Source organism: Cherax quadricarinatus, chromosome 14 (genome assembly GCF_038502225.1).
Source record: "Cherax quadricarinatus isolate ZL_2023a chromosome 14, ASM3850222v1, whole genome shotgun sequence".
Classification (NCBI taxonomy): domain Eukaryota; kingdom Metazoa; phylum Arthropoda; class Malacostraca; order Decapoda; family Parastacidae; genus Cherax; species Cherax quadricarinatus.
In genome coordinates this window covers 39,345,945-39,371,543 of record NC_091305.1, presented here as the reverse complement: position 1 = coordinate 39,371,543, position 25,599 = coordinate 39,345,945, and the positions used below count along the sequence as shown (strand labels likewise).

At 42.0% G+C, this 25,599-nt stretch overlaps 1 protein-coding gene across 3 annotated transcripts in view; it reads right to left on the bottom strand.

Annotated features, from left to right (window-relative positions):
- LOC128703856 (oxysterol-binding protein-related protein 1) overlaps nucleotides 1-5,302 on the bottom strand; it is a 648,989-nt gene extending 643,687 nt beyond the window's left edge. The window contains exons 1-3 of one of the 3 annotated variants that reach the window (XM_070084964.1): nucleotides 5,201-5,302; nucleotides 2,191-2,374; nucleotides 712-872 (exon numbers count right to left, since the gene is read on the bottom strand). In XM_070084964.1, the coding sequence (XP_069941065.1) occupies nucleotides 712-872; nucleotides 2,191-2,317 (288 nt within the window). In that variant the 5' untranslated portion in view covers nucleotides 2,318-2,374; nucleotides 5,201-5,302. Of the gene's footprint in view, nucleotides 1-711; nucleotides 873-2,190; nucleotides 2,375-2,737; nucleotides 3,472-4,153; nucleotides 4,460-5,200 lie in introns of those variants that run through there. The other 2 variants (XM_070084965.1, XM_070084966.1) reach the window with 2 other exon arrangements.
- Nucleotides 5,303-25,599: the final 20,297 nt, after the last annotated feature.

Here is a 25,599-nt window from a genome sequence, read left to right as displayed (position 1 = left end):
ACACATACCACATAGATGTATTCTCTCATATCTAGGCCCAAATGTACCACTCACAGTTTATCAGAGTGAGCTGAGCTCATGACATAGATCTACGGTTTGGACCCTGAACGTAAAGCCGTAGATCTACGGGACGGACCCTGAAAGGGTTAATTGTCCACTTATTGAGGAATACAGAGACAGACAGTATAATAACCTATGTAACATGTCAAGATATCTTATTAATGAAAATAAGATACCAGATATTTAGTACTAAGCAAATTTCCTAAATTTCCATGTAACAGATAAATGAACTTTAGATATGTAGATAAATAAAAACCCATATGTACACCTGTTAACCCTTTTGGGGCCTATTTCCTAGGCCTTTTGTGTACCCATATGCTCTTGCGCTACCGTCCACAGGGTGGATATGGGGTGCACAATAAACTAGCCACTTCGGTGGCAAAATCTAAAATCTAAATCCTAGCTTATAGTGAGTATTGAATATATTTATTGCAGGAAGTGTGACTAAGTGAAGAATGGGTGTAATTGAAAACTGCTGCATTAGCAAAACGCCGTACAGTAAAGCGCCATAAAGCGGAGCCAGCCTGTACTTAGAATATTACCGTACACTGGTGTAAAAATTAGCACAGTATACTAATGGTTTGTTTGTATGGACAAGTAGCATTGCTACATAATATTTCATTCATCTAGCTAAAGAAAAAAGTTATTTACCTCTCTGTTTGTTAGTGCAGCTTTATGGAGCGGAGTGTCACCGGCATCATTAAGCTCGTCAATTTCTGCTCCATGTCGTAAGAGAGCCTCAGCAACTTCGCGATGACCAAAGTAACTCGCCAAATGTAATGGAGTCCATCCTTGGTTAATTTTAGTTTTTCCTGTAATAATATGTCACAGTTTTCAAGAGGAAAAATGGTTTATTTTTTTAATATACAGTGGACCCCCGCTTAACGATCACCTCCCAATGCGACCAATTATGTAAGTGTATTTATGTAAGTGCGTTTGTACGTGTATGTTTGGGGGTCTGAAATGGACTAATCTACTTCACAATATTCCTTATGGGAACAAATTCGGTCAGTACTGGCACCTGAACATACTTCTGGAATGAAAAAGTATCGTTAACCGGGGGTCCACTGTATATTTAACATTTATAGGCATCATACTGGATGCTTGCTAAACACCTGAAAAAACTGTGGTGCATCAAAAGTAATCAAAGAACATTATAATTCAGAGGTAAATCTTGGAGGTATTTCCTTCTGAATTAAGACAGACTATGCTAGGAAAAAAGGACACAAGTGCAACTAATGTGACATTTTATTGTGGCAACATTTCGCTCTCCAGGAAGTTTATTAATATGCCTTTACAAAACTCCTGGAGAGTGAAACGTTGCTGCAATAAAATGTCACATCAACTGCACATGTGTCCTTCTACCTAACATAGCCAGTAATTCTACTTTCATTGCTAAAGATCGACCTGATTTAGGTTCCCACTACATGCTATTTTATAGATACTTTGACAACAATAAGAATAATAATAATAATTAGTTTATTTGGACATGATACATAGTTGTACAAGGAATTACATATAGTAGTTGGGTGTATAAGCCAAAAGCCCCTTGTATGCAGAGCATTATGGGCAGGCTTATAACTGTAATAAATAAAGTCAAAGCTTCAAGCACACTAGTGGTAAAACCTGTAGATGTACAGTACTATAATAGATGTACAGTCCTATAACAGGTGTACACTAATATATTAGGTGTACAGTACTATAATAGGTGTACACTGCTACATATATTAGATGTACAGTATTATACATGTATTAGGTGTACAGCGCAATATTAGGTTTACAGTACTACATTAGGTGTATAGTACTATAGTATCTGGAGTACAGCAGAGTACCTTAGTCCTGTTTTATATATTTTTTAACATTATTAACATTCAACATTATTTAAGAGTTCACATGAGTGCCTGATCAGCCTGGCTGTGGTTTGTATGTTGGACTATATGCACCCAGCAGTAACAGCCTGGCTGACCTGGTCCAGATCCCCTTTAGGTATCTGTCAGGTAACAGACACTTGGATAACCCCTCAGCTCATTAGTCTGTTATATCGAGAATCTGTTATATTGAGAGTCTGTTATATGGAGAGTCTATTATATCAAGAGTTAAGAGTGCTGATACAGAGTATAAGTAACTTACCTTTACAACTAATGTCCATGTTAACTTTACCATCATGCTGTGCCAACAAGATCTGTTCCACAGTTTTAATATCACCGTTACGAGCACTTCGTAGCAGCAGGTCCTCAAACTGTTCCAGGTCGCCCATTGTCACCGCTTGTGCGTAATAATGTGTTATCTCAAAGTCACCAGAAACTTAGTAAGTCTGAAAAAAAATTAAAAGGAATATGAAAATGTGACAATTTGAAAAAAATTAAAAAAATTATTATTACTATTATAAATTAAAAAATAAGTACTAAACCTGTAAATATTAACTTGTATATTTGTGTAATTCATATGCAGTGGTCCCTCGTTTTTCGTATTTAATCCGTTCCTGGAGGAGCTACTATTATCGAAATCTACGATTTTCGAATCAATTTTCCCCATAAGAAATAATGTAAATACAATTACTCTGTTCCTGACACCCAGAAGTATTAAAACAAAAAAATTTTTTACATGAAATATAGATGTAGCACATAAACAATACAATGGGACATGATGAATGAAACATTAACAGCATAACACTTACCTTTATTGGTGATTCTTCTTAGTGTACGGAAGACTGGAGGAGGAGACAGATTGAATTACTAGTGCCATCACTAGTATGATGGCACTAGTGTCATGATGGCACTAGGGTTATTATGGCACTAGTGTCATGATGGCACTAGGGTTATGATGGCACTAGGGTTATGATGGCACTAGTCATGATGGCACTAGGGTTATGATGGCACTAGCATCATGACATTAACGTCATGATGGCACTAACGTCATAGCACTAATGTCATGATGGCACTAGTGACATGATGGCACTAGGGACATGATGGCACTAGATTATGATGGCACTAGTGCCATGATGGCACTAGGGTTATGATTTCACTAGGGTCATAATGGAACTAGGGTTATGATGACACTAGGGTCATGATGGCACTAACGCCATCATGCCACTAACGTCATGATAGCACTAGGGTCATGATGGCACTAGGGTCATGATGGCACTAACGTCATGATGGGACTAGTGTCATGATGGCATTAATGGCATGATGGCACTAGTGTCATGATGGCACTAGTGTCATGATGGCACTAGTGTTATGATGGCACTAACTTCATGATGGCACTAACTTCATGATGGCACTAGTGTCATGATGGCACTAGGGTCATGATGGCACTAACGTCACGATGGCACTAACTTCATGATGGCACTAGGGTCATGATGGCACTGTCATGATGGCACTAACGTCGTGGCACTAGTGTCACGATGGCACTAGTGTCATGATGGCACTAATGTCATGATGGCACTAGTGTCACGATGGCACTAGTGTCATGATGGCACTAGTGTCATGACGGCACTAATGTTGTGGAAAATAAATTCCCATAATTATACTGTATATATTTTTATAATGTAAATATACATAATTAATGCATTACTGTTGTTCTAAACTGTATTTTGAATAGAACCAACCGGGTTTGCCCTGCGCCTGCGCAGATGTGCGGGGGGAACAGGTCGAGTCCGGGCATGGTGAAGCGGGAGTGTTTTGAATGTAGTGAGGGGGCTGTGAAAACATGGGATCAGGAAATTGGCGTTCACGGCGGCCTAAGGATTAATATAGGCCTCACTTCCTAATAGGAAGTGTCGTAATTGTTCCTGGTGAAGAGTGAGGGAACGTGATTTACGGGACCACCGTAATAAAGTGGTAAAATGAGTGGATAATAGTAGGACCGGGGGTGACGGGTGCGCCGCCATGGAATGTGTCCAGGGGAAATTACCCGTGAGTTAATCCTCACTCATCGGTCTCAGATCTTAATGGAGTGGCCTCTAATGTGTATAATAATTATGAGACATTAAATCGTCTTGTGAATTGTAATGTAATCAGTGATAATAACACTAAGTTAAGGAATCGTTGAAGCGATATGAGCTGCCATTCCCAGAGCGTGTGTGCACGCTTACCTCGTTGTTCTTGTCCTGAGGATAGTGAAGTTTTTATGGAGTCATGACTTCTAAACCGGGACAAACCAACGGATACCTCGTCCTGCTGGAATAAGAACCGTGTCGGTGTAGCAGAACATCGAAATGAGATGGTGAATGGAGGAAATAAGGAGTATCAATCACCCACAGTTAAGTAACCCTTCTAGTTATAGCAGACTGATACTGGCCAGTTAGGTATGTTGTAATTGGATAGGTTATGAGTGATCCAGCTACATCAAGTGACCACCAGAGAATATCTGGTAAGTGGTGGGATTATGTACAAGTGTTTTTCCTTAATGGATATATCCATGTGTAACCTACCCCCCCCCCCTTCATTCAGCTAAACTAATATAATCTATACAGTCCACAATTAATTAGTAGCGCCGTTTTTCCTTAATGGATATATCCATGTGTAACCTACCCCCCCCCCTTCATTCAGCTAAACTAATATAATCTATACAGTCCACAATTAATTAGTAGCGCCGTACTTGAGGGTGCTACCCAATTTATACTGGTCTCAGATAGATATGGATAAGATTGTGAGAGTCGAGGGGGCCACCTGTAGTGACCAGAGGTGGTTAAGTTTTCTCACATGTCTACATGGGTGACTATGGTAAACAATATTGTTGTTGTCTCCCAAGGAGATTACTCGTATGCATGTAATGTCGAGGTACGTACAGGTAACACCCTAAAAAATTTCCATAAACGTCATGATGGCACTAGTGTCATGAGGGCACTAGGGTCATGATGGCACTAACGTCACGATGGCACTAGTGTCATGATTACACTAGTGTCACGATGGCACTAGTGTCACGATGGCACTAATGTCATGATGGCACTAGTGTCATGATGGCACTAGTGTCACGACGGCACTAGTGTCATGATGGCACTAGTGTCATAATGGCACTAGGGAGGGTTTATAGGTCACTAACACTTTGTCACTGCTTGCTAGGCCTACTCCACAACTTCTCCACCAGTAGGCCTACCCGGGCAATGCTGTATTATATAAACGTAATAAATATTACTCACGCGAGGTTCATTATTTGTTTTTTTGTACTAAAATTGTCTGAAGTTCAACTAATTAAGAGAGTGTTGTTGTTGTCACTGAGGGCCGCCGGAGGTGGAGCCGTATGTAGGCCTAATGTCTGGTGTCTGAGGCTCGTTATTACCCAAATTTGGAAAGAAATGAAGGTTAAAAAAATATATGAAATATTATATATAAAATTTTGTTGTCGCCGTTGAAAGTTGAATAAAGTGAGACTAAAACCTCAGAGTAGAGTCAGTAACCGGCTCTATGAATAAGCCGTCAGAATATTAGTCATGAAGGAAGTAAAGAAGGAAGAATTATTCCAAAAATAACGAAGAAATTATACTAGGCACTGCTGAGACACTGCTGAGACACTGCCAAGGCAGCACTCACTGCTGTTATCAGGACACACACTCATACAATACTTTGACTCATGTTCTAAGTAAGTCACTGACTTATCTCCACCAACAAATAAACAATGTCCTAAACCTTGACTTCCCTTTTCTAATGTCATTTTTCTCACATTAAAACCCTAAATAATGAGAAAATAATGATAAATCACCCAAAGAAGATTAATGCTTCTTTTGAAATCGATCACGTTTCCCGTTTTTATGAATATTTATGAATTACATTGAAAAACAGTACGGTAACATTGCAAAATTCGAACACAACGTTGGGAGGGGAAGTTAAATTTCCGCTCTGGATAACTTGACCACCTTACCAGTTTTTAGTTATTATTGTTATTGTTGTTAGTAGTGAGCCAGTCCTTAGTTATTATCATTATTATTGTTAGTAGTATACCTGGAGAGGATTTCGGGGGTCAACTCCCCCGTGGTCCGGTCTGTGACCAGGCCTCGTGGTAGATCAGGGCCTGATCAACCAGGCTGTTACTGCTGGCCGCACGTAAACCAATATACGAACTACAGCCCAGTTGGTCAGGTACTGACTTTAGGTGCCTGTTCAATGCCTTCATGAAGATAACCAGAGGTATATTGGTAATCCCCCTTATTCAATTCAATTCAATTCAAAGTTTATTCTCTATAAGGATTATAATGCTGAGTTTACAGAATTTGGTTATTGTGTGGTTTACATGTAGTAAAATAATGATTACAGAGTGTACCACTAGAACACCTAGCATGGCTAGGCATTTCGGGCAGACTTAGTTTAATTCTTAATTTTAAAATATTACAAATTATGGGGTAAGTTGGTATTATGGCTAAGTGACTAAATACTAGTTTGTGAGTTTAGCAATGTGAATGTTTTTGTTTTGGCACAGTACATAGTTTCAGTATTGGAGTATCACAGGATTCATTATTTTAAGATTGAGATTAATATTTCTGTTTATGGTCAAATGGGTGAGTGAGTGTAAGTGTGAACCACCAAGTGGTATTCGTGTAGTTAGTTGATGGGGTGTATCAGGGAGATAAGATGTTTTCTAATGGTAGTTTTGAAGGTGATGAATGTGTCTGCTGTTCTAGAGTTTTCAGGTAGGGTGTTCCAGATTTTAGGGCCTTTGACATACATTGAATTTTTGTATAGGTTTAGTCGGACACAGGGAATGTCGTAGAGATGTTTGTGTCTGGTGTTATGCCTGTGGGTTCTGTCACAACTATCAAGAAAGCGTTTTAGGTCAAAGTTGATATTGGAGTTTAAGGTCCCGTAGATGTAGATTGCACAGTAGTAAGTGTGGATGTACTGAACTGGGAGTAAGTTTAGATCTATGAAGAGTGGGGGGGGGGTGTTGCCAGGGATGGGATTTAGTGATTATTCTTACTGCAGCTTTTTGTTGCCCCAGTTAGGCCTGAGTGGTTGAGGGGAGAGGATGAGTGTGTTGAGTGAAGTCCTAGGCCTTCTATATCAAAACTGCTTATCTCACCCGACTGATAACTCATCATGCAACAAATATCGTTGGAGCGCAGCTGAATTGCTGCTGGAACTCTTATGTGTGAACTGTGACTAGTGATATACCTAGTGAAACACAAACATGTTGATTTGAAGTGGCTGTAGGAGGCTACACCTTCACTCCACCTCGGTCTAGAGGCGGTTTTTGCCAGACCACATAAATGCTTGAGTGCCCGTGTCAGTCCTCTGTGCCGCACTCCATTCATCTAACGAATATGTCTCCTGTGTGCCTACCTGCCTGCTACAAGCAAATATCAAAGTGGTTGACACGGGCTTAGCAAGCACATTCAAGCAGGCTTGAAAGCAGCATTCCAAGGCCCAGCATGTCTACGTATACATTCTACAGTGCTGCTGGCATACCAGTGTTTCCTGCAGTGGCTTAGTTAAGAACAATTTAACGAGCATTGCAGTAGATAATAGAGCCTACTAGACTGGAGAATACACTAGACCTCATCTTCACTAACAATGATGATCTGATAAGAAATGTCACCATATCAAAAACAATATACTCAGATCACAACATAATTGAGGTTCAGACATGTATGCGTGGAGCCCCAGACCGACATAATGAGACTAGTCACGAGGGAGCATTCACCAAATTCAACTTCAATAACAAAAACATAAAGAGGGACCAAGTAAACCAAGTCCTAACCGATATAAGCTGGGAAGATATACTAAGCAACACAGACCCCAACGTATGCCTAGAACGGATTAACTTGGTGGCACTCGATGTATGCACAAGGCTTATTCCTCTAAGAAAAAGGAGGAGTAGATGTAAAATAGAAAGAGACAGGTGCTCCCTTTACAGGCGACGGAAAAGAATAACAGAGCGGCTAAAAGAGGTCAATATATCTGAAATGCGTAGGGAGACACTGGTCAGAGAAATAGCAAGCATCGAACTCAAGCTAAAGGAATCTTATAGGAGTCAGGAATTGCGGGAAGAACTAAAAGCCATAAATGAAATCGAAAGAAACCCAAAGTATTTCTTCTCCTATGCCAAATCAAAGTAGAGAACAACATCCAGTATTGGGCCCTTACTTAAACAAGATGGGTCCTACACAGATGACAGCAAGGAAATGAGTGAGCTACTCAAGTCCCAATATGACTCAGTTTTTAGCAAGCCGCTAACCAGACTGAGAGTCGAAGATCAAACTGAATTTTTTATGAGAGAGCCACAAAATTTGGTTAACACAAGCCTATCTGATGTTATCCTGACGCCAAATGACTTCGAACAGGCGATAAATGACATGCCCATGCACTCTGCCCCAGGGCCAGACTCATGGAACTCCGTGTTCATCAAGAACTGCAAGAAGCCCCTATCACGAGCCTTTTCCATCCTATGGAGAGGGAGCATGGACACTGGGGTCGTCCCACAGTTACTAAAAACAACAGACATAGCCCCACTCCACAAAGGGGGCAGTAAAGCAACAGCAAAGAACTACAGACCGATAGCACTAACATCCCATATCATAAAAATCTTTGAAAGGGTCCTAAGAAGCAAGATCACCACCCATCTAGAAACCCATCAGTTACACAACCAAGGGCAACATGGGTTTAGAACAGGTCGCTCCTGTCTGTCTCAACTATTGGATCACTACGACAAGGTCCTAAATGCACTAGAAGATAAAAAGAATGCAGATGTAATATATACAGACTTTGCAAAAGCCTTCGACAAGTGTGACCATGGCGTAATAGCGCACAAAATGCGTGCTAAAGGAATAACAGGAAAAGTCGGTCGATGGATCTATAATTTCCTCACTAACAGAACACAGAGAGTAGTCGTCAACAGAGTAAAGTCCAAGGCAGCTACGGTGAAAAGCTCTGTTCCACAAGGCACAGTACTCGCTCCCATCTTGTTCCTCATCCTCATATCCGACATAGACAAGGATGTCAGCCACAGCACCGTGTCTTCCTTTGCAGATGACACCCGAATCTGCATGACAGTGTCTACCATTGCAGACACTGCAAGGCTCCAGGCGGACATCAACCGAATCTTTCAGTGGGCTGCAGAAAACAATATGAAGTTCAACGATGAGAAATTTCAATTACTCAGATATGGTAAACATGAGGAAATTAAATCTTCATCAGAGTACAAAACAAATTCTGGCCACAAAATAGTGCGAAACATCAACGTCAAAGACCTGGGAGTGATCATGTCGGAGGATCTCACCTTCAAGGACCATAACATTGTATCAATCGCATCTGCTAGAAAAATGACAGGATGGATAATGAGAACCTTCAAAACTAGGGAGGCCAAGCCCATGATGACACTCTTCAGGTCACTTGTTCTATCTAGGCTGGAATATTGCTGCACACTAACAGCACCTTTCAAGGCAGGTGAAATTGCCGACCTAGAAAATGTACAGAGAACCTTCACGGCGTGCATAACGGAGATAAAACACCTCAATTACTGGGAGCACTTGAGGTTCCTGAACCTGTATTCCCTGGAACACAGGTGGGAGAGATACATGATTATATACACCTGGAAAATCCTAGAGGGACTAGTACCGAACTTGCACACGAAAATCACTCACTACGAAAGTAAAAGACTTGGCAGACGATGCAACATCCCCCCAATGAAAAGCAGGGGTGTCACTAGCACGTTAAGAGATCATACAATAAGTGTCAGGGACCCGAGACTGTTCAACTGCCTCCCAGCATACATAAGGGGGATTACCAACAGACCCCTGGCAGTCTTCAAGCTGGCACTGGACAAGCACCTAAAGTCGGTTCCTGACCAGCCGGGCTGTGGCTCGTACGTTGGTTTGTGTGCAGCCAGCAGCAACAGCCTGGTTGATCAGGCTCTGATCCACCAGGAGGCCTGGTCACAGACCGGGCCGCGGGGGCGTTGACCCCCGGAACTCTCTCCATGTAAACTCCAGGTAAACTAACTTTTTAAGTGGGACATGCCAGAGGTTCATCTATAAACATAGTAAGTTTGTGCTAGTAGTGTTAAGTGCTGCATATTTGTTGTAACTATTTGCACGAGTGGATTTCACTGACTTCGGCAATTGTGCTACCATCAGTACCTACGTAGGCTTAAAATGAGTGAGGAATGTCTGGCCTGCTGGGTGACCTTGAAAATGGCACTATAAGACCCGCATGCCACTTACACCCATACTGCGTGTGTCTAGTGAGGTGAATGTCCCTTCCTCGACTTTCCTATTCACCGGTATCCCTTAACTCGTCGCCATTATCTACATATGGGATAAGGGCGAGTTTAGCTGATCCAGGCCAAACAGCACTCCAAGCCAGCCAGTGAAGGCCAAGTTACAGAATGCCTTTGTGAACGTTCTACAGTGTTCCGGCCGTACCTTCGGTGTTGTGAGAACTAGTTCTTATGTAGTGAAAATTTGTCTGTCATTCCAAGACACGTGTGCTAGATGTGTTAAGTGCTGCGGGTTTGGAGTAATTAACAAGTAGTACAGTGTTGGTAACTCTCGAGACGACTGTGGGCCCACTGAATGACCTTGAAAATCGCACTGGGACCCGCAGGCCACTACACCCATATTGCCTGTGTCTAGCGAGGTGAATATTCCTTCCTTGTCCCTTCTCTCTTATGGAATAAAGTCGGTTTCGCTGACCCAAAAGTAACAGACTAACTCTTCCATCTCAAGCAGCTGAACTAAAAGTGACCTATGGATGTGAACGAAGTAAATGATGGTGAAGGCGAATTCGTACGTTTTAGAAGTAAGGGAGCTTCGAAAAAAGAATGAGGATTTCAAAGGAGGCTTGCTGTATGGAAAATTTTCTAGGGTGTTTATCTGTATGTACCTCAACATTATATACATACAAGTAATCTCATTGGGAGACAACCATATTGTTTACCGTAGTCACCCCGTGTAGACATGTGAGAAAACTTAACCACCTCTGGTCACTACAGGTGGTCCCTTCGACCTCACAATCTTATCCATATCTATCCGAGACCAGTATGGATTGGATAGCACCCACAAGTACGGTGCTACTAATTAATTGTGGACTGTATAGATTATATTAGTTTAGCTGAATGAAGGGGGGGGGTAGGATACACATGGATACATCCATCAAGGAAAACATTTGTACATAATCCCACCACTTACCAGATGTTCTCTGGTGGTCACTTGATGTAGCTGGATCACTCATAACCTATCCAATTACAACATAACATAACTGGCCAGCATGAGTCTGTTATAACTAGAAGGGTTACTTAACTGTGGGTGATTGATACTCCTTATTTCCTCCATTCACCATCTCATTTCGATGTCCTGCTACACCGACACGGTTCTCATTCCGGCAGGACGAGGTATCCGTCGGTTTGTCCCGGTTTAGAAGTCGTGATTCCATAAAGCTTCATTATCCTCCTCGGTACGAGAGGTCACACGTGTTCACTCGGAGCAGGGCGCTCTATTTCACATCCCGCATTCTCTTAACTCAATGTTATTATCACTGATTACATTACCATTCACAAGACGATTTAACGTCTCATAACTATTATACAAATTAGAGGTCACTCCATTAAGATCTGAGGCTGATGAGCGAGGATTAACACACGGGTATTTCCCCTGGACACACACCCTGGCCGTGCACCTGCCACCCGGTCGAACATTATTCACTAATTTTACCAGCCCTTTACAGTGGTCCCGTAAATCACGTTCCCTCACTCTTCACTAGGGACAGTCACGACACTTCCTATTATGAATTGAGGCCTATATTGATCCTTAGGCCCCCGTGAACGCCGGTTTCCTGATTCCCGGTTTTCTCAGCCTCCTCACCCATTCAAAACAAACCCGCCTCCTACCATGCCCGCGTCCACCTCTCCCCCCGCACATCCGCGCATGCGCAAAGGGAACTCTTGGTTCTACTCTGTTTTCAAATACATTTTTGACCCATATAGACACATTAAACACCTATTAGGCACTATAGTTTCGGAAAATTAAAAATTTTCCACACTGCGGCCGGGCGGAGGTCGTTGCTAGACGACTTACATAATGTGGAGTACAATTTTCCCATCTTCACTGGCCACCTGGCTTGGGAACTCCAACATTGATATTTACATAATCACCCATTAATTCTTTCCACCTGTTAACTCCTCAGGTAGGGCTCCATCCAAAGCACACTCAAGCCTCCATGCTTCTGGTATTAACAATTTCCCTCTTATTGTAAGGTATGACACTAAGTCTATGCTCTCGGGGCTAATTTGTTGGGCATACTGGAATTATGAGACTTTACAATAACAAGTCTCTCTCAGTATCCCAAGTCAGCCCCAGCACATTACTGCATATAGGCACCAACTCCATGGCCATCCATATTTATTGAACCCTCAAAATGGACTAATTAGTGTTCCATTCTCTCAGGGGCATAAGCCTATGCTCCCTGGATTAATTTATTGGGCATACTGGAATTATGAGACTTTAACAATAACAAGTCTCTCTCAGTATCCCAAGTCAGCCCCAGCACATTACTGCATATAGGTACCAACTCCATGGCCATCCATATTTATTGAACCCACAAAATGGACTAATTAGTGTTCCATTCTCTCAGGGGCATAAGCCTATGCTCCCTGGATTAATTTATTGGGCATACTGGAATTATGAGACTTTAACAATAACAAGTCTCTCTCAGTATCCCAAGTCAGCCCCAGCACATTACTGCATATAGGTACCAACTCCATGGCCATCCATATTTATTGATCCCTCAAAATGGACTAATTAGTGTTCCATTCTCTCAGGGGCATAAGCCTATGCTCCCTGGATTAATTTATTGGGCATACTGGAATTATGAGACTTTAACAATAACAAGTCTCTCTCAGTATCCCAAGTCAGCCCCAGCACCTTACTGCATATAGGCACTTCAACTCCATGGCCATCCATATTTATTGATCCCTCAAAATGGACTAATTACTGTTCCATTCTCTCAGGGGCATAAGCCTATGCTCCCTGGGTTAATTTATTGGGCATACTGGAATTATGAGACGTTAACAATAACAAGTCTCTCTCAGTATCCCAAGTCAGTCCCAGCACCTTACTGCATTATTTCATTAACCCCTTCACATATCCTCATTAGTTCCTCTTCAGTTGACGTCACACCCGGAAATTGTCCACATAAGATTATTTACCCAATTACTTCGCTCAGTGGACCACCTGTGCACTTAAGGTGTGCATTTATCGTCGCCTGAAGTAAGAACAATTTATTATTTAACTGTTTATTAATTATATCATTATAAGCAGTCAACAATTTTGGTGTCTTGCTCAGTTCGCAGAGCTGGGCCCTTTAACTGTCCATACGCCATCCTATAATTAGTAGGTAATTCTGGACGGTCGAGCTTCCACGGAAGTCGCACCCAGTAATGTCCAGATTCACATTTAACATCCTTCAGGTATTGTTCCTGAGTAAAGGAATCATTTGGACTTTCCTCATTTATATTAATCCCTATGCTGTCCAGCTCCCACAAATTAGACTGGTTCAACATCATTCTCGATAGAAGAATACTTGTACTGGGTTGACCTTTTATGAGTAAGACACCATGACTGTATTCACTACTTCCTCTAGTCATTATTACTAGGCGGTAGTTTGCCATATATTACATGGCCCTTACCAGTGTTGAGGAGAGTGACGCCGCATGGTTTTGGATTTATGCCCTTTATCCTGAATTTTTACATCCAACGCCGGCAAGGCTACCTCAGCTAGGCCATCATTATTGCCATTAGCTGCAACCTTTACATCAGTCACTGTAGTGTCAGGGTTATTAACATTATCATTATTGTCACCATTATTATAAGAATCACATACAACCCTGCACATAACTGTATGGTGCCTTCCCTTGTTGCATTGATAGCAACTGTTCAATTTGGTATGACAATCCTTTACATTATGATTGTCTAGACATCTGATAAATCTGTCAAGTTCTTTCATTCTTTCCACTTTAATATCCCATGAATTACAGGCATTACAATTTTTAGTGAAATGAGTACCCTGGCAGAAGAGGCAGTCTCTCTTTTCCTTGCCTGACCTCTTATTAACTGGGTTACCTTTACTGAGGTACTTATTCCTCTTACCTTGATGTGAGGAACCACTATTACTGATTCCTGACTTGATATGTGCCTATTTAACTCTTAACTATGATTATTACCACTGGGATTATTTTTCCCTTTTGAGACTTGACAGATACTTCAGAGTCATTATGTGTTATATCCTTAGAACTGTTTGGCTGACTGGTCTGCAATTGAACAATTAATTCCTGCCGACCTAGTCTGATTTCCTCCAGACCGTACTATGGAGGTTTTGGCAAACCCACCCTTTGCATTAATAGGTTGATCAACTGCCTGGCTTACACCCTTTAATTTATTCAAAGCCTTACTTTTACAAGACAGTTTTTCTTCCAATTCGTAATGTTGATTAATTAAAACATTCATTTCCATTCCATCTGCACAATTCTCTAGCAGATCTCTTTCACAGTCTTTAAACCACAATTTGTACCAATCAAATCTACTCTCTAAAGCATCTAAATATAACTTTAATTCATTAGGGTTCACGGTTCTTTGATTCACTAAATCAAATGCCTTCGTCACATGGCTTTTAATAGCCTGTAATGATGCTTTCATTACTCTAAAATTCACGGACTTGTCAGCCACATTAACTCCATTAGATCCAGTCATGGTTAGAGAATTATTAATCACTGATTATACAACTTAAGTAGGCGCCTTATAAGAGTAATTCTTGCACTTTACTCTTGTATAAATCCTAGCCACACATGTGCTAGCAATTAATTGGGCTAATTATCATCCATCACACGATCGATTAAACTTGTGCACCCTACACCCACTTCCTTCAATCAGTCACTTAATTATTAAGTAATTAATTCAATTAATTTTTTCACTGATTGCATCCGGTTCGAAGGACCAACGGGCAGATATGGAAAATTTTCTAGGGTGTTTATCTGTATGTACCTCAACATTATATACATACAAGTAATCTCATTGGGAGACAACCATATTGTTTACCGTAGTCACCCCGTGTAGACATGTGAGAAAACTTAACCACCTCTGGTCACTACAGGTGGCCCCTTCGACCTCACAATCTTATCCATATCTATCCGAGACCAGTATGGATTGGATAGCACCCACAAGTACGGTGCTACTAATTAATTGTGGACTGTATAGATTATATTAGTTTAGCTGAATGAAGGGGGGGGGGGTAGGATACACATGGATACATCCATCAAGGAAAAACATTTGTACATAATCCCACCACTTACCAGATGTTCTCTGGTGGTCACTTGATGTAGCTGGATCACTCATAACCTATCCAATTACAACATAACATAACTGGCCAGCATGAGTCTGTTATAACTAGAAGGGTTACTTAACTGTGGGTGATTGATACTCCTTATTTCCTCCATTCACCATCTCATTTCGATGTCCTGCTACACCGACACGGTTCTCATTCCGGCAGGACGAGGTATCCGTCGGTTTGTCCCGGTTTAGAAGTCGTGATTCCATAAATCTTCATTATCCTCGGTACGAGAGTCACACGTTCACTCGGAGCAGGGCGCTCTATTTCACATCCCGCATTCTCTTAACTCAATGTTATTATCACTGATTACATTACCATTCACAAGACGATTTAACGTCTCATAACTATTATACAAATTAGAGGTCACTCCATTAAGATCTGAGGCCGATGAGCGAGGATTAACACACGGGTATGTCCCCTGGACACACACCCTGGCCGTGCACCTGCCACCCGGTCGAACATTATTCACTAATTTTACCACCCCTTTACAGTGGTCCCGTAAATCACGTTCCCTCACTCTTCACCAGGAACAGTTACGACACTTCCTATTATGAATTGAGGCCTATATTAATCCTTAGGCCCCCGTGAATGCCAGTTTCCTGGTTCCATGCTTTCCTCAGCCTCCTCACCACATTCAAAACAATCCGCCTCCCCCATGGCCGAGTCGCCGACCTCCCCCCGCACATCCGCGCATGCGCAAAGGGAACTCTTGGTTCTACTCTATTTTCAAATACATTTTTGACCCATATAGACACATTAAACACCTATTAGGCACTATAGTTTCGGAAAATTAAAAATTTTCCACACTGCGGCCGGGCGGAGGTCGTTGCTAGACGACTTACATAATGTGGAGTACAATTTTCCCATCTTCACTGGCCACCTGGCTTGGGAACTCCAACATTGATATTTACATAATCACCCATTAATTCTTTCCACCTGTTAACTCCTCAGGTAGGGCTCCATCCAAAGCACACTCAAGCCTCCATGCTTCTGGTATTAACAATTTCCCTCTTATTGTAAGGTATGACACTAAGTCTATGCTCTCGGGGCTAATTTGTTGGGCATACTGGAATTATGAGACTTTACAATAACAAGTCTCTCAGTATCCCAAGTCAGCCCCAGCACATTACTGCATATAGGCACCAACTCCATGGCCATCCATATTTATTGAACCCTCAAAATGGACTAATTAGTGTTCCATTCTCTCAGGGGCATAAGCCTATGCTCCCTGGATTAATTTATTGGGCATACTGGAATTATGAGACTTTAACAATAACAAGTCTCTCTCAGTATCCCAAGTCAGCCCCAGCACATTACTGCATATAGGCACCAACTCCATGGCCATCCATATTTATTGAACCCTCAAAATGGACTAATTAGTGTTCCATTCTCTCAGGGGCATAAGCCTATGCTCCCTGGATTAATTTATTGGGCATACTGGAATTATGAGACTTTAACAATAACAAGTCTCTCTCAGTATCCCAAGTCAGCCCCAGCACATTACTGCATATAGGCACCAACTCCATGGCCATCCATATTTATTGAACCCACAAAATGGACTAATTAGTGTTCCATTCTCTCAGGGGCATAAGCCTATGCTCCCTGGATTAATTTATTGGGCATACTGGAATTATGAGACTTTAACAATAACAAGTCTCTCTCAGTATCCCAAGTCAGCCCCAGCACATTACTGCATATAGGCACTTCAACTCCATGGCCATCCATATTTATTGATCCCTCAAAATGGACTAATTACTGTTCCATTCTCTCAGGGGCATAAGCCTATGCTCCCTGGGTTAATTTATTGGGCATACTGGAATTATGAGACGTTAACAATAACAAGCCTCTCTCATCCCAAGTCAGTCCCAGCACCTTACTGCATTATTTCATTAACCCCTTCACATATCCTCATTAGTTCCTCTTCAGTTGACGTCACACCCGGAAATTGTCCACATAAGATTATTTACCCAATTACTTCGCTCAGTGGACCACCTGTGCACTTAAGGTGTGCATTTATCGTCGCCTGAAGTAAGAACAATTTATTATTTAACTGTTTATTAATTATATCATTATAAGCAGTCAACAATTTTGGTGTCTTGCTCAGTTCGCAGAGCTGGGCCCTTTAACTGTCCATACGCCATCCTATAATTAGTAGGTAATTCTGGACGGTCGAGCTTCCACGGAAGTCGCACCCAGTAATGTCCAGATTCACATTTAACATCCTTCAGGTATTGTTCCTGAGTAAAGGAATCATTTGGACTTTCCTCATTTATATTAATCCCTATGCTGTCCAGCTCCCACAAATTAGACTGGTTCAACATCATTCTCGATAGAAGAATACTTGTACTGGGTTGACCTTTTATGAGTAAGACACCATGACTGTATTCACTACTTCCTCTAGTCATTATTACTAGGCGGTAGTCTGCCATATATTACATGGCCCGTACCAGTGTTGAGGAGAGTGACGCCGCATGGTTTTGGATTTATGCCCTTTATCCTGAATTTTTACATCCAACGCCGGCAAGGCTACCTCAGCTAGGCCATCATTATTGCCATTAGCTGCAACCTTTACATCAGTCACTGTAGTGTCAGGGTTATTAACATTATCATTATTGTCACCATTATTATAAGAATCACATACAACCCTGCACATAACTGTATGGTGCCTTCCCTTGTTGCATTGATAGCAACTGTTCAATTTGGTATGACAATCCTTTACATTATGATTGTCTAGACATCTGATAAATCTGTCAAGTTCTTTCATTCTTTCCACTTTAATATCCCATGAATTACAGGCATTACAATTTTTAGTGAAATGAGTACCCTGGCAGAAGAGGCAGTCTCTCTTTTCCTTGCCTGACCTCTTATTAACTGGGTTACACTTACTGAGGTACTTATTCCTCTTACCTTGATGTGAGGAACCACTATTACTGATTCCTGACTTGATATGTGCCTATTTAACTCTTAACTATGATTATTACCACTGGGATTATTTTTCCCTTTTGAGACTTGACAGATACTTCAGAGTCATTATGTGTTATATCCTTAGAACTGTTTGGCTGACTGGTCTGCAATTGAACAATTAATTCCTGCCGACCTAGTCTGATTTCCTCCAGACCGTACTATGGAGGTTTTGGCAAACCCACCCTTTGCATTAATAGGTTGATCAACTGCCTGGCTTACACCCTTTAATTTATTCAAAGCCTTACTTTTACAAGACAGTTTTTCTTCCAATTCGTAATGTTGATTAATTAAAACATTCATTTCCATTCCATCTGCACAATTCTCTAGCAGATCTCTTTCACAGTCTTTAAACCACAATTTGTACCAATCAAATCTACTCTCTAAAGCATCTAAATATAACTTTAATTCATTAGGGTTCACGGTTCTTTGATTCACTAAATCAAATGCCTTCGTCACATGGCTTTTAATAGCCTGTAATGATGCTTTCATTACTCTAAAATTCACGGACTTGTCAGCCACATTAACTCCATTAGATCCAGTCATGGTTAGAGAATTATTAATCACTGATTATACAACTTAAGTAGGCGCCTTATAAGAGTAATTCTTGCACTTTACTCTTGTATAAATCCTAGCCACACATGTGCTAGCAATTAATTGGGCTAATTGTCATCCATCACACGATCGATTAAACTTGTGCACCCTACACCCACTTCCTTCAATCAGTCACTTAATTATTAAGTAATTAATTCAATTAATTTTTTCACTGATTGCATCCGGTTCTCGAAGGACCAACGGGCAGATATGGAAAATTTTCTAGGGTGTTTATCTGTATGTACCTCAACATTATATACATACAAGTAATCTCATTGGGAGACAACCATATTGTTTACCGTAGTCACCCCGTGTAGACATGTGAGAAAACTTAACCACCTCTGGTCACTACAGGTGGCCCCTTCGACCTCACAATCTTATCCATATCTATCCGAGACCAGTATGGATTGGATAGCACCCACAAGTACGGTGCTACTAATTAATTGTGGACTGTATAGATTATATTAGTTTAGCTGAATGAAGGGGGGGGGGGTAGGATACACCTGGATACATCCATCAAGGAAAAACATTTGTACATAATCCCACCACTTACCAGATGTTCTCTGGTGGTCACTTGATGTAGCTGGATCACTCATAACCTATCCAATTACAACATAACATAACTGGCCAGCATGAGTCTGTTATAACTAGAAGGGTTACTTAACTGTGGGTGATTGATACTCCTTATTTCCTCCATTCACCATCTCATTTCGATGTCCTGCTACACCGACACGGTTCTCATTCCGGCAGGACGAGGTATCCGTCGGTTTGTCCCGGTTTAGAAGTCGTGATTCCATAAAGCTTCATTATCCTCCTCGGTACGAGAGTCACACGTTCACTCGGAGCAGGGCGCTCTATTTCACATCCCGCATTCTCTTAACTCAATGTTATTATCACTGATTACATTACCATTCACAAGACGATTTAACGTCTCATAACTATTATACAAATTAGAGGTCACTCCATTAAGATCTGAGGCCGATGAGCGAGGATTAACACACGGGTATGTCCCCTGGACACACACCCTGGCCGTGCACCTGCCACCCGGTCGAACATTATTCACTAATTTTACCACCCCTTTACAGTGGTCCCGTAAATCACGTTCCCTCACTCTTCACTAGGGACAGTCACGACACTTCCTATTATGAATTGAGGCCTATATCGATCCTTAGGCCCCCGTGAATGCCAGTTTCCTCCTTCCCGGTTTCCTCAGCCTCCTCACCACATTCAAAAAAAATCCGGCTCCCCCTGGCCCGCGTCGCCCCAAAACCCCTGCACATCCGCATCCGCGCATGCGCAAAGGGAACTCTTGGTTCTACTCTATTTTCAAATACATTTTTGACCCATATAGACACATTAAACACCTATTAGGCACTATAGTTTCGGAAAATCAAAAATTTTCCACATGCAAGAATGGTTACTTACGTTTATACATGGCTACAATCATGAACAAATTATAGTGTAATGAGCCCCATGGGGGTCCCGAAACATGGAGAGCCAAGATGATGGATGTGGTACTGGAGAACCTCATGCATCAACATGTTAGAGACACTACCAGAGAGAGAGGAGAGGATGAACCAGCAAGGTTGGACCTTGTATTCACCATGAGTAGTTCGGACATCGAGGGTATCATGTATGAAAGGCCCCTGGGAGCTAGTGATCATGTGGTTCTGTGCTTCGACTACATAGTTGAGCTCCAAGTGGAGAGAGTAGCAGGAATAGGCTGGGAAAAACCAAACTACAAAAGGGGGAACTACTCAGGCATGAGGAACTTCCTTCAAGACATTCAGTGGGAGAGGGAACTGACAGGAAAACCAGTACAAGAAATGATGGACTATGTAGCAACAAAATGCAAGGAGGCAGAGGAGAGGTTTGTTCCCAAGGGAAACAGAAATAATGGGAAGAACAGAACGAGTCCTTGGTTCACCCGAAGGTGTAGGGAGGCAAAAACTAGGTGTACTAGAGAATGGAAAAGGTACAGAAGACAGAGAACTCAGAAAAATAAAGAAATCAGCCGAAGAGCCAGAAACGAATATGCACAGATAAGAAGGGAGGCTCAGAGACAATATGAAAATGACATAGCATCAAAAGTAAAGACTGACCCGAAGCTGTTGTACAGCCACATCAGGAGGAAAACAACAGTCAAGGACCAGGTAATCAGACTGAGGAAGGGTGATGGGGAATTCACAAGAAACGACCGAGAGGTATGTCAGGAGCTCAACACAAGATTTAAAGAGGTATTTACAGTGGAAACCAGTAGGACTCCAAGAAATCAGAACAGGGGGGCACACCAGCAAGTGCTGGATGAGGTACATATAACCAAGGAGGAGGTGAAGAAGCTGCTATGCGAACTTGACACCTCAAAGGCGGTGGGACCAGACAACATCTCTCCATGGGTCCTTAAAGAGGGAGCAGAGATATTGTGTGAGCCATTAACAAAGATCTTCAACACATCATTTGAAACTGGGCAACTCCCTGAGGTATGGAAAATGGCAAATGTAGTCCCAATTTTTAAAAAGGGAGACAGACATGAGGCACTAAACTACAGACCTGTATCACTAACGTGTATAGTATGCAAGGTCATGGAGAAGATCATCAGGAGGAGAGTGGTGGGGCACCTGGAAAGAAACAAGTGTATAATTGACAACCAGCACGGTTTCAGGGAAGGAAAATCCTGTGTCACAAACCTACTAGAGTTTTATGACAAGGTGACAGAAGTAAGACAAGAGAGAGAGGGGTGGATCGACTGCGTATTTTTGGACTGCAAGAAGGCCTTCGACACAGTTCCTCACAAGAGGTTACTGCAAAAGCTAGAGGACCAGGCACACATAACAGGAAAGGCACTGCAATGGATCAGAGAATATCTGACAGGGAGGCAACAACGAGTCATGGTACGCGACGAGGTGTCAGAGTGGGCGCCTGTGACAAGCGGGGTTCCACAGGGGTCAGTCCTAGCACCTGTGCTGTTCTTGGTATACGTGAACGACATAACGGAAGGGATAGACTCAGAAGTGTCTTTGTTTGCAGATGATGTGAAGTTAATGAGAAGAATCGAATCGGACGAGGATCAGGCAGGACTACAAAGAGACCTGGACAGGCTACAAGCCTGGTCCAGCAACTGGCTCCTTGAATTTAACCCTGCCAAATGCAAAGTCATGAAGATTGGGGAAGGGCAAAGAAGACCGCAGACACAATATAGTTTAGATGGCCAAAGACTGCAAACCTCACTCAAGGAAAAATATCTGGGGGTGAGTATAACACCGAGCATATCTCCTGAGGCGCACATCAATCAGATAACTGCTGCAGCATACGGGCGCCTGGCAAACCTACGGATAGCGTTCCGATACCTCAGTAAGGATTCGTTTAAGACTCTGTATACCATCTACGTCAGGCCCATACTGGAGTATGCAGCACCAGTTTGGAATCCACACCTAGTCAAGCACGTCAAGAAATTAGAGAAAGTGCAAAGGTTTTCAACAAGACTAGTCCCAGAGCTACGGGGATTGTCCTATGAAGAAAGGTTGAGGGAAATCGGCCTGACGACACTGGAGGCCAGGAGGGTCAGGGGAGACATGATAACGACATATAAAATACTGCGCGGAATAGACGAGGTGGACAAAGACGGGATGTTCCAGAGATGGGACACAGACACAAGAGGTCACAATTGGAAGTTGAAGACTCAGATGAATCAAAGGGATGTTAGGAAGTATTTCTTCAGTCATAGAGTAGTCAGGCCATGGAATAGCTTTGAAAGTGATGTGGTGGAGGCAGGAATCATACATAGTTTTAAGGCGAGGTATGATAGAGCTCATGGGGCAGGGAGAGAGAGGACCTAATAGCAATCAGCGAAGAGGCGGGGCCAGGAGCTGTGACTCGACCCCTGCAACCACAAATAGGTGAGTACAAATAGGTGAGTACACACACACACACACACACACACACACACACACACACACACACATATATATATATACACACATATATATATATACAAATTCACACACACACACACACAGTATCTTTGGCAGGTTAAATCACCATGATGAGGCAGTAGGCCTACCAGATACTTCATGTCTGAATTTTACCCATGCCTGAACTCAGACAATATGGTTGAGCGAGTCACTCTGGGAGTACATCAACAGAGCACGATCACGTCTGCTATCAACACTGGTAATGCTGCTGGTGTTGACACCATCTGTCTGGCTGAGTCAGCTGTCAGTCAGCCACCTGGCTCGGCTGATCGGGACTTCATACTTCCTGATGACGCTAGTCTTGCTGGGGTGGTACACAACATGCAGCTGCGCATAACAGTACTGGAGAAGCAACAATGGTGTTTGAAACAACAACTTGAGCACCACTAGGAAAAACTTACAGAGGTTGCAAATGAGTACATCAACCCACAGATTGTCAGCCATTATGAAAATGAGTGTGGTGATGATGAACAAACTGATGATTGCAGTGGTGTTAATAATTACAAAAATGATGAATCAGATAGTGGTGTTTACAATCACAGTGAAGATGATAAGGGCAGTGAAGACCATCATGATAGTCAAACTGATGAGTGTAATATATTGATAGATACTGAGTGTGGAGATGACCCGGTTGTTGATAATGGTGTATGTATCACTGGTCATAATGATGAGGGAAGTGATACATGTGATGATAGTGATGAGTGTAATAAAAGCGGAGAGGTGAGTGCGAGGGATAGTGTCACCTTCCATACATTCACAGACAAAGAGCGCAGTGACCTCTGTGTACAAAGACTCCCAAGAGGTCTCACTAATGGAAGTGCACTTAGGAGACTCATGGATAAGGATAATACTGATGATATTGATATTGATTATGTCTGTTTGTTATTTAGTAAGTTTTTTTCATTTTGCTGAGAAATTGAATACTATCCCTGGACTTTTATAATGGAACCAAACTCGTATAAACTATCCATTTTAAGTTGGAATATTGCGTCACTTAGAAAAAGATTTTCTGACCTGCATCATAAAGTAACCACTGAATCCATTGATATTGTGTGTCTACAAGAGTGCAGAGTCCCTGAAAAATCCCAACCCCCTAAATTGACATCGTTTGTTGCATATAATCTCAAATCTACTAGCTCTTGTGTTCTATATATTAAAAAATCACTTCCCCATCAACTTCTTGCACATAAGAAAACAGAGGGGCTACAGTATCACGGTGTTAGGATTTATATTGGGAACTCTGCTCTCAACATATTTAACTTGTACGCTCCTGCTGATAAGTTTAATTACTTGGAGCTCCCAACTTGTGCTCAGTCTGAACCTACTCTCATTATTGGTGATTATAATGCAAGACACAAAAGCATTGGAAACTCTCAGTTTGGTAATCGTAATGGCAATCAACTGTTGTCACTCTTAAACAGTCATGATAATGTGCAAATTGTAGGTGACCTTGAACCCACACATATCTATGGAGGTGTCCTTGATCTGTGCCTGGGCTTCAACATTACTTCTGCCAGCTGTGAGTCTTCCATTGTAACAGATATAGCGTCTGATCATTTCCCAAGGCTAACCTCTCTAGATATTGGTAATACTATTCTCCCTGGTGGGATATTCAAACGGAAACGTCGTAATGTTTCCCCTGATCAACATGATGACTTTGTTGCACATGTGACTGACTGGTATAATTCCTATGAGTGTACCTCTGTCGAGACTTTTAACAATGACCTTGTGAGCAATATTCAGAACTTCTTAGAGCCGCCTCTGAAACCTCCTACTACTCTAAATCCAAATGACTTCCATAATAATCATAAGTCTTATAAAAATCATACCTATTACAATGATTCTAAACTTCGAACATTGAAACGTACTGCTCGCAGACTAGGCCTAGCCTATAGAAACCATCGTACCCCTGAAATGCTGAGCCTCTTCCAAACTGCCTTTGCTGCTGCCAGAGAGCGTATGACAGAGCTGCGGCAAACAGACTGGGAACAATTTGTCAATGGTCTCAATGCTCACACCCCACTTAGCCGGGCATGGAGGGACATAAATAGAATTAAGGGTAACAGAACTGGGCAGATCGCGCACCCTCATCCCTTGCATAGGGCGAATGAGTTAGTGCTTGGGCTGCTACATCTAGCTATGACAGTCTTCCCAGTACCACACAGGCGAAATTAATGGACAAATATGATGCAAGGGAGAGACTTGTTTGCTTTATGCTCAGCAAGGCAGATGACTGCAACATTCCTTTCACTAATTATGAACTTGATGCAGCACTAAAGGCAACTCCACGTCGCCTGGTGAGGATGGTATTACTTACAACATACTCAGATTGTTGTGTCGAGTACCAGGTAATCCTTTACTTGAATTATATAACATGAGTTATGTCACTGGGGAGCTCCCTAAATCATGGACCAATAGCCTCATTATTCCCATTCCGAAGCCCAATCAACAAAACTCATTTCGCCCAATATCCCTTACTAGCTGCTTGTGTAAAACATTCGGAAGGATGATTCTTAATCGTCTTATGCACAGAATTAAGGAATTCTTGTCACCACGGTTGCATGGCTTCATGCATGGAAGGAGTGTGCATCATTGCATTACCACCTTTCTCACTCTGCACACTGACAGCTCATACACTACGTTCCTTGACCTTAAATCCGCTTTTGATGTAGCCAACCGACATGTAATCATTAGTGAACTTG